The 19753-nt window shown below is 47.0% G+C and overlaps 1 protein-coding gene across 2 annotated transcripts; it reads right to left on the bottom strand.

Moving 5' to 3' along the window:
* Positions 1-1555: 1555 nt before the first annotated feature.
* TMED10 (transmembrane p24 trafficking protein 10) lies at positions 1556-15594 on the bottom strand (the record flags this gene model as incomplete). 2 transcript variants are annotated; one of them, XM_082000434.1, is made up of 5 exons in its annotated part: positions 15266-15594; positions 11042-11162; positions 6436-6509; positions 2158-2284; positions 1556-1677 (listed from the first exon to the last, which is right to left on the bottom strand). In XM_082000434.1, the coding sequence occupies exons 1-5, from the start codon at positions 15500-15502 to the stop codon at positions 1556-1558; spliced, it is 681 nt and encodes a 226-aa protein (XP_081856560.1). In that variant the 5' UTR covers positions 15503-15594. The 2 variants fall into 2 exon arrangements, with proteins under 2 accessions (XP_081856560.1, XP_081856561.1); XM_082000435.1 differs by having other exon boundaries at positions 6436-6503.
* Positions 15595-19753: the final 4159 nt, after the last annotated feature.

The raw sequence follows: 19753 nt of genomic DNA, 5'->3' as shown, positions 1-19753 counted from the left end.
AGGAGGTCATCTTTTCATCCTCTTTCCCATTGCCTCACCCTGGACAACCGTTTCCTTGCCAGCAATAGATCAGATTCAAGTCAGAAATTATAAAACCATGCTTTTGTCAAAATGGTAGGCCAGGCCCAGGGCTGCGAGAACCCCTTCCCTAGCCAGAAGTGTCTAGGCACATGACACCAGAATGCTGTGCTGCTGAACCATTTGCTCTGAAGGAATGCAGGAAAAGGTGAAAGAATTTTAATCACTGCCTAAAGACTTACTGCAGGTAAGTCCAGGAAGTTAACTTGCCTGTTTTTTCCCAGCCTGGCTTATTTCACATCATGCCATCTGGATGGCTGAGAAACGAGAAGCAGCTTGCTCTCTCTGTAGGACCATACAGAATAAAATTCTGTTGAGGGCACAGGTCAGACTCCCCCACCCCCAGGCGTAGTATTACCGTGTTCCTACTCTTTACTGCTTTTTTGAGTTCATCCACATTCTTCCAGCAATTCCCCTGCCAACCTGCAAAGCACCCCTTGCACCCTCAGACCTCAAAGCAGGGCACAGGCCCTCATGCTGCACAGGAGCGGCAGCCCACCTTGCTTTGAGGTCTCAGAAAATGAGATTCAGCCAGCTCCCTGCTGGCTAAACGCTACGCTGTTAGATGAGAAAAGTCTCCTGCTCAATGTAAGACCAAGTTTCCAAGCATAACGTGCTCCTGTTTGCTCTGTGACTGTATCTGACTGAGGCCTCCTGTCTGCACAAAAGACCATCCCTGACCAAGGCTTTCGGGAAAACTGCTGCATCATTTCAGAACAAGAGAGGCAAATCCAAGACAAACACGTGGAGCAAGGGTGGGACCAAGGCTGGACAGCTTATCTGAGCGAAGCAGGCTTCTCCTTTCCAAGCTCAAGCACGTTCCCAAGCCCTTCTTCCAAGGCTCCCCTTCCTCCAGGCTGAACTGACTTATGTGCAAGTGCCCTGACCTGTCAGCACAAAGACACCAGCTCCCACAGGGAGAAACACAGAGGTCCACGACAGGGACCAAACCTTGGACCTCCCTCTATCCTCAGGCCCTGCTGGAATGATGAATCCTGTTGCTTTACAATCGCCTCCGTTTGCACGAGGCTTAGATCCCAGCTGGTCAGAACAGGGAATCCCTTGCTCTGCCCTGGTGCTAGCTGCATGGCACCTAAAATGCTCAGCAGGGTGAAGTGGCTCAGAGTAACACTACAGTCACAGACAGACGGGAGACATCATCAAGCCAGGATTATAAAAGGAGAACAGACAGCGCAAAAACTTGCTGCAGCTGTCATGGAAACATCTTTTTTTTATTTTATCTCTGCCCCAGGAATCCCAAACCCATCACAACCTCCCCCACCTTCAACATCCAACAGGATTTCACAAGTCCCCTGCTGCCTCCGATGTTTAGGCTCCCCTCCCCATATAGGGTCCAAGTATCTGCAGAAAAACTCCAGTCAGTGGGTATCATCTGTGAGATGGCTCCAGTGGGCCATGGCTGGGTCCCAGCGGTGTCCAGCTGGGTCTGAGAGGAGGGGGAGGAGGACTTGCTCCTTTACTCAATCAGTTTCTTGGCCTTGAAGAAGCGACGCAGGTAGAAAACCTGCCAGGTGGCCAGTCCGATGAGACAGCACATGGAGAAAATGCTGAAGTACAGAACCCGGGTGTTTGTCGACTCTGAAACAGACAACAAACCATTGCACGGGAGTCTGACATCACAGGATGCACTTCAAGAGGGCAAAGCTCCTAGGATTTTTCTCTCCCCACCCCTGTGAAACTTCAAAGGCAAGGAATCGTACAGCATGAAGGCAAAGGCACGTGAGTACCATCAGTACTTGAGAATAAAAGCAGAAGGAACAAGAAGGAGGATAACGAGAGGGAACAAGGTGAAACTGTGGTTAATGGGCAACACTAAATGGTACATAGTATTTCACATTAGGAATAGAGACAGTAAGAAATGATTTCTAGCGATGGGACACACAAGACTCAGTAACTGCTTCAGAGGGAGAGAAATATCAGCAGGTTTCCCTTACTAGGAACAGAACAGGCCGAGACCACTATAATTGCCTGATCTCCACACGCCATCCTAATATCACATTCAGCAGAAGTAAAGGGTCTTACGTCTGTGTCCTTCTGAAGGAGCACACAGTCTCTTACCATTCGTGTCCCTCATCTCCTCTTCTCGTTTCTTCATATAGGCAAAGTCATTAACGATGGACTCTGAGAGATCTTCCAGGCGCCTCAATTCTACTTCCAGAGGCTTCAACTTCTCCACTTTCGCAATCTAAAAAACAGAAGAGTCAGGCAAGCACTGAGTCAAAACCAAAAGCTCCCACATGGGTTTTTACTGCCAGTTTGAACCACTCCTCCTCACATACTACAGATCTGGGGCATCCTTCCCCTGGGAAACACCTTTACAAGCCAGAAACTACCATTGCATAAAACACTACCACTTCTCCCACCTGTTCTCTGAAACACACTTTCCTACTACCCCTCCTACACAACAGAGGAGGACAGTATGCATACAAGCACATTTCTTCCTTATTTGGCCTAATGTTAGCTTATTCACAGCTGGCTTCTGAGGAGTGGGTAGAAGAGCTTGCCACATGACTAAACTTCCAGTGAATAGAAGTCACAGACTGAGATACAGGTGACTAACTTATATACGCATACGATACTGTTCTATAGGCAGACAGGATATTAGCACCAAGACTCACTTAGCTAGCTGCTGCCACACGCCCCAGAAAGCCCGGGCTGCCTGATTCCCAGTAGTAGTGGTTTGATTACACCCACAAGAGCTCAGGGCTTTTATCGCTTAGACTGATAACCTCGAGGGCTGCATATGCTCTTGGTAGGGACGACGCAGCTACAAAGTGCTCTATCTGCCTCAAGCCACTAGGTGACGCTGCTGGAATACTTACGGGACAGGCTGCTTTTGAGCCAGTTTGAAAGAAAAATGCACTTCCCTCATAGAAGCTGGTTTTATATGACATATTTTTTGTGTATAACATGCAACTCACAGTCCTACAAGTCATGGACTTGTAGCCAAAAACAAAAATCCACAGGAAATTCAATTAGCAAGCACAGTCCACAACGGCAACTATTTAAATTTGAATGTGTAAATATCCCTGCCCCAGCCAGGGCTGTAACCTGACTACACTTTATGTAAAATCTGTGACATAAAGACATTACTCAAAGGAAGCTAACTGCAATTCCTGCCACTGCTACAGCATAGGGTTTGGGTAACTCTGGTTCTTGTGTAGAATTTGTCACTCTTACCAATGAGTGACAGGCCCCTGCCATGAAGGCCAGATGCCATGTCCCCAAGGATTGCAGCAGAAGAAAGATGTGCTACAGAAAACTACAGGAAACACATGGAGCACCTGCAGCTCACCACCGGTCTCACTGTCACACAGGATTACCAGGACATAAGCCACAGGGCAGCATCCCTCAGTGGTCCAGCTGCAGCAGGGCAACCGGTGTGCAGGCACCCCCGAAACACCACTTCCAGAGGCAGTTGCCTGTGTGTCAGAGCCCATCTGAAGAGATGCTCGTGACCAGGCCAGTGCTAGCTCATCAGCCATTTCAGTGAAGGGTCTTCACATGACACGCATATCCTGGCAAGCAGCAGGCCATCAAGCAGTCATCTGAGGATTTTTGTGCTGAGGCAAGCTGTATATTGCTGCCAGCACAGCAGTGTCAATTCGGAGTGTGTCTGTGAGGAGGGGTAGGAAAAGGGAGATTAAAGCCCTCCCACTTTCTAGCCAATAAGTTGTACTGACAAAACCCTGTGGCCTGGACACGTACCTGCCAACAGAGCTTTGCTGAAAAACTGGCACCAGTGTAAGGGTGCCTATGGCCCAGACTCTGCTGACACAGCTAGAGCAGCAGGTCTGTAATACACACAAGGTCTCAGGCAGCTCTACTGACAAGGTAACCCCGCATTGACCGGCTCCATTATCTTCCTGGAGGGCACTTTTCTTCTTTCACAGAAGGCTACAAATGTTCTACAGGCAAAAACCAAGGCTTGTTTGCTCCATCCTGCATCCCTTCATCTACACTTAATAGGTGTAGCTAGAAACATCTGCTAGCTACTTTTAGTCCTGCCTGTGCTCTGAGATGCACATCCTGGAACCTCTCTGATCCCTAGTGAAGCCAGTATGCACAGCTCCTCCAAGGGATTTTGTAAAAAGCTCACCAAGCATCTCTGATGGTTGAACAGCATCCTCCTAGAAGGAACATCTGGACCACCAGAACAACAGAGACAACTCCTCCACTGAACTTCTCAGGGGCCACTCAAAGATTTGTCAACGCCTAACTCTATTCCTAGCATAGAAAGAGACATGCTATAGCCAAGAATTGACAAGGAGTAGCTGATCTGGAAAGGAACCTAGATTGACAAACCTTCTTGGTACCCTCTGAAAACTCTTTTCACTTTTTGCTACCTTCCTTTCTATTTAATGAATGGAGAAAGTTATTCCTCCCTGCCCCAGAGAACTAAGGTATGACACTGCCATGCAATTAAGTTTTCCAACCCAGCTCACTCTCACAGTTGCTTTTCTCCAAGAATGGCTGATTCTATGAAAGCTTAGGAAGCTAGACTTGGACATCACCCCTCCTCTCACTGCATATATCCATGCACAAGCAGGACAGTATCAGTGGCCCTCATTCAGCTCCCTGCATCAAGTCTCCTTGTAGCAGTTCAAGAAGAACTGGGGGGGAAGACAGGTCACCAGTACCTTACAGCAGATGAATATCACAAGCAAAAGGCTCAAAAAGGCAGCGATTCCAGGAGAGAAACCTGAGCCACAGTCCTCCCCTCTGAGGCCTTACAGCAACCTGTCAAGTCAAAGCCCACAAATACTATAGCAACCTGGGGAGAGAGAGGATGAAAAGAACACACTGCAAAGCAGCATGGCTAAATATCCGTAGCAGCTGTACAAACAGTAAACCAGTTTGAGTCCTTTGCAGACACACTACTCAATAAGGTTCAACACAGCCTGCTACTCTGAGAGGTCCTCACAGGTCAAGGATGCTTGCCAGTGCTGCCAAGATCTGCATTTGGTATCAGGTGGGACTGCAAGTCTCAATTCTTTTCCCATGTTTGTCCACAGACCTTTTCCATTGATCTAACTACACTGACGAGCATAATGTACACTTACTTTTATTCTAAGACAGTTGTATCCGAAACCAGTGAGCACATAGATACACGGGCACAAGAACCTTTCTGCTTCTGCATAAGGGACAATGCTTCTAGGTAGCACTACAGTAATGTCACTCAAAGTATGCCATGGGGTTGTATTTAAAGAGATTCTGTAAATGTAGTCACCATAATCCTCCCAGTTACACTCTCAGGGGTCATCCCATAAGATTTCAACATCTTGTAATCCTTCAGTAGCTGGTTGCCAGACAGCTGGCCCAATGATTGCTCTGCTCTTCCCTGACACCAAGCTCTTTTTTTACTCTCCACATAGGATGTGCTCTAGACTGACTTAAGCCATGCAGGACCAGCTAGCCTAAAGCTCAAAAGGATATAAAAACTCCGGCGTGCCCATCTCAGAAATTTGTTCGTTTTCTAACTGGCACCATGCACAGCCTCCTCTGCTACCCACTCTCCTCCCTAGGGCATCTCCCATGCTGTTGTGCACAGTGGAAACAGCAATCATTTGCAGGAATCCTTCTCCGCCAACAACTCCCATTTTCTCAGGCACAGGCTCTGTGCTGGGGGCTGATGGACCTCAAATTCTAGTGAGACAAAAGCATAGTAGTAGCCATCAAAATTCAGCATCCAAACCAGCCAGGACTGTTCCAGCCACAAAGCAACTCCTATTACACACAGCTGGCTCTTGGGTCTAAGAAAACTATGTCTTCCTAAGATGGAAAAGTTTAGGCTTTATGCCTATTTGCCATGTCACGCCTTCAAACCAAATACCCGTTTCACACCAGCTACTACTCTGCCAAACACCTTTGCATGGATACACTGCCAGTTCTTAGAAATCCACATTTCAGGGCTGTTGAGCCAGTACATCTTACAGTCAGGAAGGTAAGAACAGTAACAACACAACTTGACCTTTAGGAGGATCTGGTATTAACCTAAAATGCCCTCTGCGGCTGGGGCTGGGGAAACTTCACCTCTCAGTCTCTTGTTGCCTCTCATGCCTATGCTCAGAAGCTGGGTCACGCTGTCCGAGCAAAGAAATTCACACATTAGGCTCCGGTTCCCAGAGTACAGAATTAATTTTACTTGATGCTTGTCTTTTTTTTTTTTTTTTTCTTCTCCCCTAACACACAAAGCTTCACTGGAATTTCAGGTTGCAGTCAGGCTTTCATCACCACTGGGAAAACAGCTTCCTATCATGAGCCCCAGATCTACAAATGGCATCATGTGAGTGCTGGGAAAGGAGAGCCTGCAGTGCAGGCAGCCAGGGGACATACCTCCTCGTAGTTCTTTGCTTCAACTCCATGCTTCATATCCAGAATCACGAGCTGGTCCGGCATCCTCCCTGTTCCTGGAAGCATAATGAAAGGATTCATTGTGCGAAACATTCAGCCTGCCAGGAAATCACCAGTTCTCCCCACCACTGAGGAAGAACTCACAACACCCCTCCCCTCCCTCCATGTCTGCAGCTAACTGCGGAGGCAGCACAGTCCAGCCTAAAAATACAGAGACTTCACAATAAATCCTGGCTGAAGGAAAGCCTCCCAAAGATAATGAGAACAAGCTGTAACTAAAAGCACTAAGTGTGTGTAGGATGCAAATCACTGCAAAAACTGCAGAGGATTAGAACATGAATACCAGCTGCTATGAGACAGCCTGGCAAAAGACAAGTCACCAGAGGGACAAATATTCAAGTGGGAAGCCCACGTTCCTCCTAGCAGGAAATGCACCCACAACTTGTCAAGGTTATTGGGGTTGTAAATGATTTTTCATTCAAAGGAGTAGAAGATAAACTGCTCTAATTGAGGAATATGGCATACAGGGACTACTGACCCTCGTGTGCTGCAGTATCTGCAGAAACAAAGGCAATCCCTTTACCAACATATCTTTTCAGGGGAAGAACAGCTCAGATGTCCGAGACCCACACTGCTAATGCAAACCCCAAGACGGCAGGAGGCTTCTGAAACCGGGAAAATGCCATTTCAGAGAAATGCCAGCTGGAGCCGCACAAACAGCAAGTAGGATAAGGCAGCAGTCAACAACACAATAGGTATCTTTTAAGGCTGTAGCCCCCAAGCTAGGGACACTTATGCCTTGGCTAATAGCTTCTTTTAACTGCTACAAACTGTCACATCTGAGAACATTCACAAGAGGAAGAAAAAAAAAATATATAGAACGGGCATAGAAGACACTCTAAAGAATGCAGCACATCAGCTGACCCGAGTATCATATTCCGCTATACCACCCACCAAGGAAATGTCTGTACATAACACATTCCCAAATCCCAGCTCTTTGCGGCATACAGTTGTCCTCAGCTGGCTGCCAGCAAAACACAAGGTCTGAATTCACTTATACTATGAATTTCAGAGTCTTTATCCAGGAGAATGTCCAATACTCACACTTTGCCTTAGGAGGCTGCCAGTGGACATTCCCTCACTCCACAAACAAATTCAATGTACAGGCTACACTGGGTCACTCCAGTTGGAGCCAGGAACATACTCCAGATCTTCAGTACATCATCCCCAAATCTTCTCTCTACCCACTAAACAGCTCTTCAACACCAGAGTCAAATCACCTCCACCTTCTACTGCTAGCAGAACATGGAATAACCCACTGACAGGATGGTCCATATCAACTACAAACTGTTCCTTAAATTCCCTGAGGGATACATGAGCTCAAAATTCAAACCCAGCTATTAAGAGCCCAGTGGATAAATTAGGGTTAAGATGGAATTTTTTGGTTTTCTTATAAAAGACTGGTTACTGTAAAAGAAACTCAAATCCCAGCACTGTTCTTTAACAGACAGGCTATATATATACAGCCATCCAGTGCTCCTTTCTCCAACCACAAGTTTTGACTGCTTATGCCATACATATACCAGCATGCCTGGAGACTGTCAGGTAGGATAGCCAACAGTAGCTGTAGAAAAAAATGCAAAGCACACAGTTCAATGAGAAGTTTTTTTTAATGTTGTTCAAATTACAGCAACTTGGGTGGAGAGCTGGAGCTTCCAGGAAGAGATGAGAGAGATGAAAAGGCCAGTGAACAGGAGAACAGAACTGGAAGGATTAATTTGTCAGGCTGGAAGGGAGAGCTGCCAAGAGTAGAAAGTAGAAAACTTGGAGCTGCTGGGTGCAAAGGGATGGAAAGCAGATATTCTGCAAGAGGTTAACGTTGCCAAGGACTGGCCTGGAAAAGCTCAAGCTGCTCTTCTACAAGTTTACCGAGCCCAAGGCACTAGGCAGCTCCCTTCACGCTCATCAGATCCTGAGTAACTCCTTGCACCCCCTGCAGCCAGGGCTCGCCAGAGCAGGCTGGATTAGCAGCAAAGAGAAAAAGAGTTAAGTCCCAGAGATCTTAAATTAAACTGACACCTACATCCCCCAGGAGGTCTTCAAGAGGTCATCGCACATGAGCACAGAACTGTTTCCTGGGAGATTAGGGGAGCTCCTAATTTGCAAAGTCAGTGCTTGAACAGGATTGTTGAACAGGATATCAAAAAAATTTCCCACAGGAATTCCAGAGAAAATGAGCCATAGCACTCTTAAGAAAGTTTTGGAAGAGACATATTACAAAAGGAGCAAAGAGGTAAAGATTAGCATACAGGGAGAGCCCAACAGGGGAGCCTGTGGTGCAGGCCAGGCTGTTCTTCTCAGAGATGAGCATATGGTGCGAGAGTAAATGTGCCTGGAAAAAGAGCACTGGTCATGAATACAGGACCCTTCCACCCTGGAAGAGGCAAAAAGCCCATCATGCAAACACCCATAGCTCCAAGAAGCACCCTAAGAATTCCTCCACTCTGATAAGGTGGACCTTCTAAACAGAACCTCCTTCTCACTTCCTCTTCCTCATTTCTGTGGTTAAGGATTGAGAAATCCCATTTGCCAAGACCCCTCAAGTCTCAACGGTTCTGGGTTTCCTCTACCAACAGTTTTTCTCTTCCAGTACTCCACCAATATCCTCCTTGGCTGCCACACTACAATTCCTGACCACTTACTTGATGAGACTGTAAAGAAAAAAAAAAAACCCGCCCTTTAAAGTGAAACATGGGGATAAAACAGCACTTGGTCAGTTCCCCCATTCCCATGCTGACCTTATAGAGGAAACAAGGCGCTTCCTTGTGATGTGGTTACTTCTTCCACAGTAACTTAACCAAGTCCTGCAGATGATCAAGCCTCGCAGTGCCACCTCCCTTACTTTAATACCTCCTTGATTTCCAACACAGGCATGGGAAATCTGGAGATACTTGTCATGCAGCATCTCTTTTTAGCAAGGAATTTGGGGTGCCTGGGTCCAAAAAGAAAATGGCAGCTTGAAGGCCCCCAGAGAGAAAGCCTCCAGAAGAGGATTTGGCTGCTTAATTGAACAGCTCTAAATTTTGGCATCTCAACACCCCACTGGTCACCAGGTAGAAGCTGCACTTTGAAATATTTTATCCTTATCAGTACTGAAAGCTTTAAAACAAACTTGCAACAATACAAGGGAGCCAGGGAACAAACATTTGCTGCAGTCAAAACAGCTATAAGGGGCTGCTCAGTCTAGGCAAGAAACCTCTGGTCACAAGCACTGAAACAAGAGTCTAGACACAACTAAAGAAAGAAACCTTTCCCACTTCAGTGTATGATCACATGGAAGCTATGAAAGGTTTTGTGGGACTGTCTGGAGACCTCCCAAATACCCAGGTGTTGGACAGTAAATAGCATGAGTGACTCCCAGATGAGTCACTAGTTGCCTGCATGTCTCTATGCGTTAAGGAGCATTTGGAAGCCCTACCTTTGGAGTGAAATAAAAGCAAAATCCTGAGCATTTGGGGTCACTGTCTTATCTGTAAAATACTATAGAAGAGGTGTTACAAGCCAGATCCCTCCCAATCCCAGCAAAGAAGATAGCCTTTTCTTTCTGGAAAGTTCTCTTCTGCTTGCAAACTATTTGTATCTTATACGTGAAGCAGAAAAGCAAAACAGAGGCTGCCTTTCAACAGATACGAGGAACACTGCTAGTGACTGCTCTGCAAAATGCTCTGGGATCTTTTAGGATAAGACCTAAGAAGAACGAGGTCTAGGGAGCAGAACTCTGACAGTGGCTGTGAAAAGATGCAAGCACCTATGAACTTGCATGTGCTCACACCACCGCAAATGAGACTACAGCCCACGTGTGGGCTGTTTTCAGCACATTTGTCCTGAAGTTGAGCCCAGCCACTCAAAGCAGCACATGCGTCACACTCGCAGAAAACGAGCCTCAGCGCTCGTTAGGCAACCATCCCTGCAGCACAAATGCAAGGCTGACGTCCTGCTCATTTCCCCTTCCCTTTATTGACCACTTAGAGAGCAGTTGCAGGTGCAAACTAAGGCCACGTTCTCACACCCCCACACACCCCACCAACCCCAGAAAACAGTTGTTAACCTAATGCAGGATTTCTGCCAAGTACGCGTTGCAGAGAGAACACATTCCACCAAATGGGGAGAGATGGTCAGCTGGGGAGAAAGACAGGGTCCTGGAGATGATGGCATCCTTGCTCTGTCCTAGCTCGACTGCAAGATGGGGAAATGCATGAAAAGGGCAAAAGCAGCATGGTTTGCTCCCCGGTACTGCCACTTGTTGCAACCGTGGTGACCTCTGCGGGAGGAAGATGCGATTCCCCTTTCAGACGAAACACAAGCACTGTACACGACAACCACAGAGGATTACTTAACTTAAAAAGTAACACTGACAGCAGGTATTCTGCAGTGAGACTGCCCACAACATCCTGAAGATCAGCTTTAAAAGTCCAATAGTGTTCTGCGGACCACACTCAAGATCGCTTCACCCATACCTCTAATGCACACATCTACGTGAACTTGTTTGGAAGGTAGAAGCAGCCAACAGACCTTTCACTTCACTTACCCACAGGAAGCTTGCTCTCAAAGCAGGCCTCAAACATATCATAGTCTTCAGTGGTGAAGGCAAACTTGCCCTTAGTGGCATCCTCCTTGGCATACAGGATGTGCCCAGCTGAGTCAGTTATCTGTAAAAGAGATGACGAGGGTGAGGAACACGGTGGTTTGCTGCCACAGGCTCACACTGCCTGTGCTATGCAAGAAAGAGTTCTCATAGCATCCCCTTTGGAGCTACTGCATTCTCCTTTCAACAGTTTCCCTCCTTCCTCGTAACTGTATCAATTCCTCTCCTCCTCATTCCTGCTCTAGGAGCTGACAAAGTCAGAGCACCTCTAACGTAATTATTGACTCTTAGATTAAACAAAAAAGAACCCCACCAAAAAACAATCAATCAACCAACCAAGAAACCTCAAAACCACACCAATTCCTCTTCCTCCTATAACCTCTGAATATAGACTACATTTAGGAACTCCAGCTGAACCAAACTGTTATTCAGTGCCTTCTTTTTGCAAGCAAAATTCATAAATTTCCATAGCAACAGAGATACAGAGAAGCCTTACAGGACAAAAAAAAGAATCCCCAGAAGATGAAAAGGAGAAGGGCACATCTATTCCTCTAGAAATGAACCGTCAGTGTGGCTCCGAGTTATACACAGTTTGGGTGCCAAGATCCATAGAAGTAGCCGCTGTAGAGGACAATTCAGACTACACAGACAGAGTAATGACTGCTTTGCACTAAGTCTATGAAATTACTAAGAATAGGCAAATGCTGTAGAAGTTCTACAACAATGCTTCAACAAAGAGTAAAAAAAGGACACATATTTAATGACACAGACTTGAGAATCACTGTGCTCAATTAAAGGCTCCATCCAGCTGAAATACTCTGACCATGGGGAGGGGTGAAAAAAAAAGAAGGCGTTACAATACTGTGTGAAAATCAACAAGTGTGTGTTCCACTGGAACACTTGTCGGTTTCCCTCAACTCTATCCTTCAACAGGTATGCCTGAAAAAGCATGGGTGCTAAAGTTACTGGGAGTCTTTGAAAGTCTTAGAGGTGAAGACACTAAAAAGCTTGTGAATAACTTTAAGGTATATAAGACAAAAGTACACAAAATAATTTGTGGTATGGAGAAGGTAAGTCAGACATTCTCCTTTAGTCCATCTTACAACAGGAAAACAGCCTCATTTCCCTGTACAAAGGCTGTACAAAAGGGCTATGTACCCAAAATTATTCTAAGGAAACACTCTTCTTTATTCTTATTAGAACACCTAATTAACTCCCTGCCACAGAATACCACTGATGCTGACAGCCTGCTGGACTCAGAACAGGTGCAGACCTTCACATGGATAATGAGAGTTGCTGCATTAGGCAGGAAAAATAATAAAGTATATAAATCCTCATGCTGCAGGTTTATAAACCATAGCAGGCAAGACTTTAGGAACAAGCTTCCTCTACATACAGATTATCCCATAATTGTCTGTTATGGGATTTGTTGTAGCTGCCCTTGCACCATATGGTATTTGTCAGCATCCGAAAACGAGGAGCACCGCTCTCCTTCTGTGCTGCAGTTCCTGCTCCGAGCTCTACCTGTATTCAAGCAGTGAGCAGATGAAAGCACGCCTGCGCGGTCAGGCACAGGCAGCTGCGTTGCCATCCCCCTGCCACAAGCCACCAACACAAGCCACCTCCTGTCTGGTGGCCACCAAACTCTTGGAAGCACCCAGCTCAAGTCAGCAGGCCCTGCTGGGAGTGCCAGGCTGTCTGCCTCTGACCACACAGACACGGTGTAAAAGCATGTGTTTTGGCCACTGCACGGTGCACGCTATTCAATGGAGCAGTCCTGATTAACCAAGATGCTAGCCTCATCAGGATGATGTCACACAATCTGCACACAGTGTTCTCCATCCCAAGAAGTGGTGACAAGAACACAGTAAAGAAAGCTCTCAAATGTCCCTAATATTTTGAGCACTATTCCCTTAGGGCTTTGTAGACACTGGAGCTAATCTTTGGTTAGAAGGTATTATGCAACTTGATCCATTTTTGTCCTTTGCAGCTCTAGCAATAGCCTGCTCATGAACAGGATTCTGGACAGTAAAAGCTCTGCCATTCGCTTTCATCAAAACTGAATAGCATTACCCAAATCAGCCAAATACACTGCCCATTCAGCCGGCCGTGCGGGGGTGGCAGAAGCTGCTAATAGCCCAGCCAGAACGCTTGTGGGGGAGTTGACCTGAAAGGGATTTTTCATGCTATTCTAATGTTATTTACGGTAATGCAATCCCATACAGACAAGGCATTGTTCACCCTTGACAAACAGCTGAACGGTTCCCCAAACCACCAGCCTCGACAATGGGGCAGAGGCACGTGGCCGGGCCCAAGCGAGACCTCAGCCGCCCAGATGCCACTCCTCAGCAGCCAGTTGGCAGAGCCCGCAGATTCCTCCAAAACAGAGGGTGCCACTGTTAGCACTGGGGTATCACACACACACAAAACTTAGCTCACCAGCAGGAGCCGTACTGAGCCCAGCCAGGATTAACTACCAACCTCCTACATTTGGTGGCCCGACCCAGGGGATGGAAGCAGGCCATCCAGTGCAGGAGGAGAGAAACCACCTGCAGACATGGTGTCTGGAGCTAACTCTTCCCACACAAACTCAGATGCAAAAAGAAGTATGCACCTAACAGAGGGGTTACAGCACCTACAACTGGCCCAGTACACTGGGAGGCCACAGCATACCTGAACAATAAGAAGGAAAGCAAGAACTGCATAGATTATTGTTCCTCCTTTGTAGCTTTTCCAGACTAGTACACAACTTTATTTTATTTTTGTTTTACAGTTCCAGTAAAATACAACTCCATGAGCAGTCCTACCTGGATACCAGCTTCAGCAGTAAAGCCAGACTAAGACACAAGCATGGGATTCACTGCTTCACCACCTCCCTAGGCAAGTCCTCCATCATAAAAGTAAGTCTTGGAAGAGACTGTGGGTCAGTTGACCTAAGAGTGGGCAATCAGAGAACCAGGAGGCTTGAGACGGATGGGAACGTGGCACTCTATCTGAAATACATGCACCTTACCAGGCAAATGCTATAGCAACAACTTAAAGCATTAAAGCTCCTTGGCTCTGCCTATAAACAGGCAAGTTTCCTATTACTAATGATGTAAGCATACACTGCAGAACAAGATTTTTAAAAAAGCAAGACTCCAGATGCTGGAAGGGCAACTTGATTTCTGGAGATCTCAAATACTCACTGAATAACACTGAGTCCAGAGACTCCTTGAGCAGACCATCCTGTCTGTTTGCGCACTTACTTTTGAAGCCTTTGGAGCTTAGACATAAATAAAAAACAGACAGAAAGCTGTTACAAACCGATTACATAGTAACAGACTTTACTCAGCGTTTCGGAAATTTTAAGAAAGTCTGGGGAAGGCAGACTGAAGACAGAATTCAAGTGAAGCTGTTGAAGTTTTGATAGCTGCTTGTCACATAAGTGTATGTCACATATATTCTGCTGACCCTTCCCCTACACTCCCTAAGGATCCTTTAGGGTCTTCTTTTTCCCCTGTCACACCTGCCTCCCTAAAATCCATGTGAGCCACTACACACCAAGATGGGAACAGCTATTTTGTGTGCCAAGACCTTGTTTCTAAGCCCTCACCTTGCCATTTCCCTGTAGCCGGCTGCTCCATCCCGCCGTGCCAGGCCGTGCGCAGGGAGGGAGCCCTGGGAAAGCCACGTCACCATAACTCTTTCCTCCTTACATGGTGTCAGCAGCCTTAGCACGGGCCGTATCGCTGTGTCGCAGCGGCCTGTCCCGCCAGCTGCCGTATAATCCGTGCGCTGAAGGCCTTCGGTGCGTGGGTTATACAGTGGCCGGCGGGACAGGTCGCTGCGACAAGATCTTTCAGGGGGAAAAAGCTTGTATTTGGCTCAAACTAAAATCGTGTCCCGCTCCCTTGCTACCTAATACCCAGATGGCAAAGCCCCTGTGCCAGCTGGTGGATCCCAGCACAAGGCAAGCCTTGCCCCATCCCTCCCCCAATGTGCCACGGGCAGGAGGTCAGGCCCGCCGTAAACCCACGCCTGGGTTGGCGTCACGCGTGGAAAACGTCACCATCCACACGCCCCGCCCCCGCACGGTCGGGGAGGCGGGGCCACGCCGCCCGCCCCGGTCTACTGCTACTCCCACTCCCCCCGGCTGCCGGGGTGCCGCCGCCGCCGCGGTCGCACCTTGAGGTTGGCGGACGGTCCGGTGGAGGAGCCCGGCGGGGCGCCGATCTCGTACTCGCCCGTGACCAGCGTGTCGCGGTGGATCTCCTCCCGCAAGCACTTCCGCGCCTTGCCCGGCAGCTGGAAGGAGATGGGCCGCGCCGGGCCCACCAGCAGCAGCAGCAGCAGCAGCAGCAGCAGCAGCGCCGGGAGCGAGGCCTGCCCGAGGCGGGGGCGGCCGGGCAGCGGCATCGGCATGGCGGCGGCTCCGGGTGCGGCAGGCCGTGCCTCCGCCTCCGCCACACGTGACCAACGCCGCCGCCTGCGTCACGGCGGGGGCGGGGCCGGGGGCGGGGCGGGGCCGCGCGGGTGTGAGCGTCGTCCCACGGGTCACGCGTACACGGGGGAGGGGGGGGTGTGCAGTGTCGTCCCGGCCACCCGCTCCGTCGGGTGCGAACGCGTTAGGTGCTGAAGCGTGACCCTTCGAGTGGACCATTTAATTATTAAATAAAAGATTAATGACATTAATTCATTTGGTAATGAATTATAATGATTTCCAATAATTTCATCCATTAAAGGAATTAAAAATTTTTAAAAAAACAATCCGTGCTGAGGACGAATCTGAATCTCTTAGACCCTTCCGCGCAGCTGGGCACCTCCCAGGCCCTTCTTGGAGGGGGCCAGGGGGACGGGACGCTTGCTGTTTAATTACAATTTTATTTTAATTTCTGAGTAATTTCCCTCTTGCCTTCTTCAGCCAAGAAAATTTAGTTCTATGAGATGTCTCGCTTCTTTGGATGAGCATCCTGCAAATATGACAACGGCAGAGATACGCGAGTGGTTTTGACGGCAAATAGAATTACAATGAATTTCAAAGATGCTTGGAGGATTATTTTTTTTCTCTCCCTTTCCAGCATATGCTCAGTCTACTTTTTCTTTTTTTCCTCTTGTTTTATTTTGCTCTTTAGAAAAACAGCATTAAATAACCCACCAACCATCTTGGGACCGCTGCTTCCTCTGGCACCACAGAGGTGCTTCCCTCCCTTCTCCGCCTGCCTCCCTGGGCCGGCACCGCTGGCCCTGCTGGGGAGAACGTGCACGAGTGGGAGAAGCAGCTGGCTTGGGTGTGTTGAGACGTAAGGAAAGGCGGGGAGAAAGAAATGCATAGCAACATTGCTAGAAAGTAAAAAAGCTCTTATTTCTACCAGCCTGGCTTAAAAGAGAAAAATTACACCATTGTTTCACTTTTATTTCTTAAACATCGCCGGTCCTCTCTCGTTGGGCAAAACATGTCTTTAATGACAAGCAGTAATCAGGAATCGGTGCAAACTTCAATCTTAAGAGGCTTAAACCAGCAAAGTTAGTGCCTGGGTGTTCATGTGCAGATCCAGACAGGCCACGCCACGGCCAGAGCACGTCAAAGAGCAGCTCCATGCTTTCACATCCTTGCGCTTGTATTTACCGAGACGATACAATGAAGCCTGCCGTATGAAGGAACAGAAGCTAAGCCCAGCTGCACAGTGATGGAGTGACCACCTTGCTTAGAGGGAAATAAAGAGAACCCTCACCAAAAAAGTCGCTCGACACTAGACCTTTGCCCTTCATTTAAGCGGCACTTTAGGGAACCGCTGCTTTCCTTAGCAGAGTATGTATCTTTCAAGTGAAGGTCGACTGTACTCAAATATTCAGTCCATTACCTCATTCTAAGCTTCAGTTTATCGTTTGAAATTGAATTTATGGTCACTCGTTGCACTATTTTTAAATAGTGCCACTATAATGCAATTATAGTGCAACTATATTTGCACTATATATATATTTCAATACATCTTTATTTTTCTAATCCGTTCACAAACCTTTCCTTACTTGGACAATTAAATTATTTGGAAGCTTAACCTTTACAAAATACATGTTTAGCTCTTTCTGCAATATGTCAAAGTATATTTGCACAATGAAAACATTCTTTCTATTGCAGCACTTGAGGCAGAAATAGATATTATTTCACAAGCTTTAAGAAATCTAGATTGCTAGAATCTGAAGATATGAAATGTTGTAATGTTGTACCACAAAATTCCTGATGAAACATGCACAGCACGACAAGTCTCTCCGTGCTGAATATTCCTCATACCGGTGATATGTACCCAGCCTTCTAGCACATTTAGAACACTCAGTAATGCCTTATTTTCTGGGGCAAATATCAGAGAAAGTGGGTCACTCATGTTACAGTAGCCTCATTTTCTAAAATCAAAGTGTGAAGTCAACCATCAAAGAGCAAATATGTAAGTCCCTACATAATATGTAAGTCCCTCCCTATCGTGGCTGTTTTGCCATGGTACGTTTTTAGATGAGTTACATTTACGACCGACAAATTTATCCCCCACTTTCTGTTGTAGCCTTCGCTCGTGTGGACACATCACACTAAAAACTGCCGCGCCAATCAGGCCTAATTATGAAACCCCATCAGAGATGCTTTCACGTGTTGTCAAAGAAAGCCGTCCTGAGCTGCTGCTGCTCTCTTCACAATCCTCAGCTTTTCTCTCTTCCTTAAAGCACTTAAGCATGCAACGGGGCAATCTTCCTTGATTGTGCAAAGTAACTTCTAGCAGAGGGAAAGCAGCTTAAGATCTTTTCAGCTGCAGGTTTAGAAATAACAGTCTTGCAGGGACATGCCTTAGCGTTTCCACATAGTGGAGGCTGGCAAAATGAAACGCTTCCTGTAGTTCTGAAACACTTAACAGAGGAGAAAAAAAGAGATTGGTAGCTCGTTACGCAACTGTCGGGATGAAGTGATGACCCATTTCAGCCTCATCTGCCGTGTTAGGCATGGTGGGAGCTTGGCAGTTAGCTGGAAGCAGATATCCAGTCTCACTGCTGCTAATCGGTGGGCAGGTGGGTGTATCCCCCAAGTAAATATCACCCTCTCATCTGCCAATCACAATACATTGCCAAAATTTACACCATTTTGGTCTATGCTTTTTATGTATTTCCAAATATCCCTAATGCGGTTCCATTGCTGTCTTGAAAATAACGGAGAGAGCAATGAATTATTCTGCTTTCAACAACCCTGTGTTATCAAAGGAGCACTTTTTTGGGCACAGGTACAGGGATACCGTTGGGTATCTCTGCAGCTTGAGGCAGCAATGGCCACTGAGGAAAATACGCCCTTCCCCACCAAATTTCCAATTTTTAGCCAACTGACAAAGAAGTTCACAGAGAGTTGTAAGTAGTCAATTTTTGCCACACCAAAATGTATCTTTTATCCGCGGTAAATGGCAGAAAACAACATTAATTTGCGATCTGCATGAAACAATGTGTATGAATGTGTGTGAATGATGTAATTAGACTTTTTTTTTCTGTTTCTCTGTCGGAATGCTATGGCATTTCTGCATTTTCTTCTTTAGACAATAAATCATTGAAACTATTTTCTTCTTAAAAACTATTCTAAACTTACTTTTATGCTCTAATCCTTTTGCAATCTGCCTTGCACCTGCCAATCCACTAACAAGCTACTTGAGAAACTTCTATAAAAACTACATGTGCTTTACGATGCTAATCACTGTTTTTACTAACCATGCAAAATTATTCATCCACTTCTTCTGGAAAGTGTAAGGCCTTTTCTTTTAAGGGGCTATATTTGAACTCATTGCTGGGATATAACCATCACCATCATGACCACAATCCAGATAGGGAAGTTATTCAATCAACTAGAAATGAATCAGTGGCTCAACAGCCATTAAAGAGCATCGTGCTGCTCTGCCTCCCCAGAGACCCCAGGTACTCTGTGCTGGCCATATAGTTAAGATATATAGTGTTTGGATAAAGTAAAAACCTTCAGACATCAAGAAGCATATAAGGTAATTCTAGCTGCATTTCATCTGAGGAGACAAACTATCGTTACAACATGTTTATACACATCTGTTTCCATTTCACCCAGTGACTGAAGTTATTTCTACCTAAAGTAATGACTGGGAACCTTGGGCTTAAAAATCCTGGGTTTTGCTTGAAATCAAGTGTATGGGGCTTAATCTAAAGCATGAGTTCAATTAGGGAAACGAAACATCCTTCATCGAAGACAGCCCAAGTTCAATTGCACGGAAACCGCTCGCTCTGAGGAAGCGAGCGTTCATGATGCTTCTCTCATCGTCCCCCCGTGCTTTGCCCTCTGCCAGGCAGGGTTTTGGCTTCCAGGTAATAGCCTGGCAGGCTCGCGAGGCTCCCTCCCGGCTTTTTGAGGAAATCTCCCACTTCACTTCCCAGCAACTACCACCTAGTGCCTTTCCGGAGCTCAAGAGGAGCCGGTTCCCCTCTCCATTCCCAACAGGCGGCTCCAACCGAAGCCCTGCTTCCCCCACGGCCGCAGCAGCGTGCACCGCGCGAGCTCCCCGGCCGGCCCGGGCCCGCTGGCCTCCCCGCTCACTGCCAGCTGCGTCGGGATGAACTTTCCCGGTGTTGCAGAAAAAGTTAGTCGAAACTCGGAGCAAGCAGCTTAAACATTGATAATAGCTAGGGTAG

This window comes from Phaethon aethereus (assembly GCF_964289735.1).
Source record: "Phaethon aethereus genome assembly, chromosome: 5".
NCBI classification, from domain to species: Eukaryota; Metazoa; Chordata; class Aves; order Phaethontiformes; family Phaethontidae; genus Phaethon; species Phaethon aethereus.
This window is presented reverse-complemented; position numbering and strand designations above follow the sequence as displayed.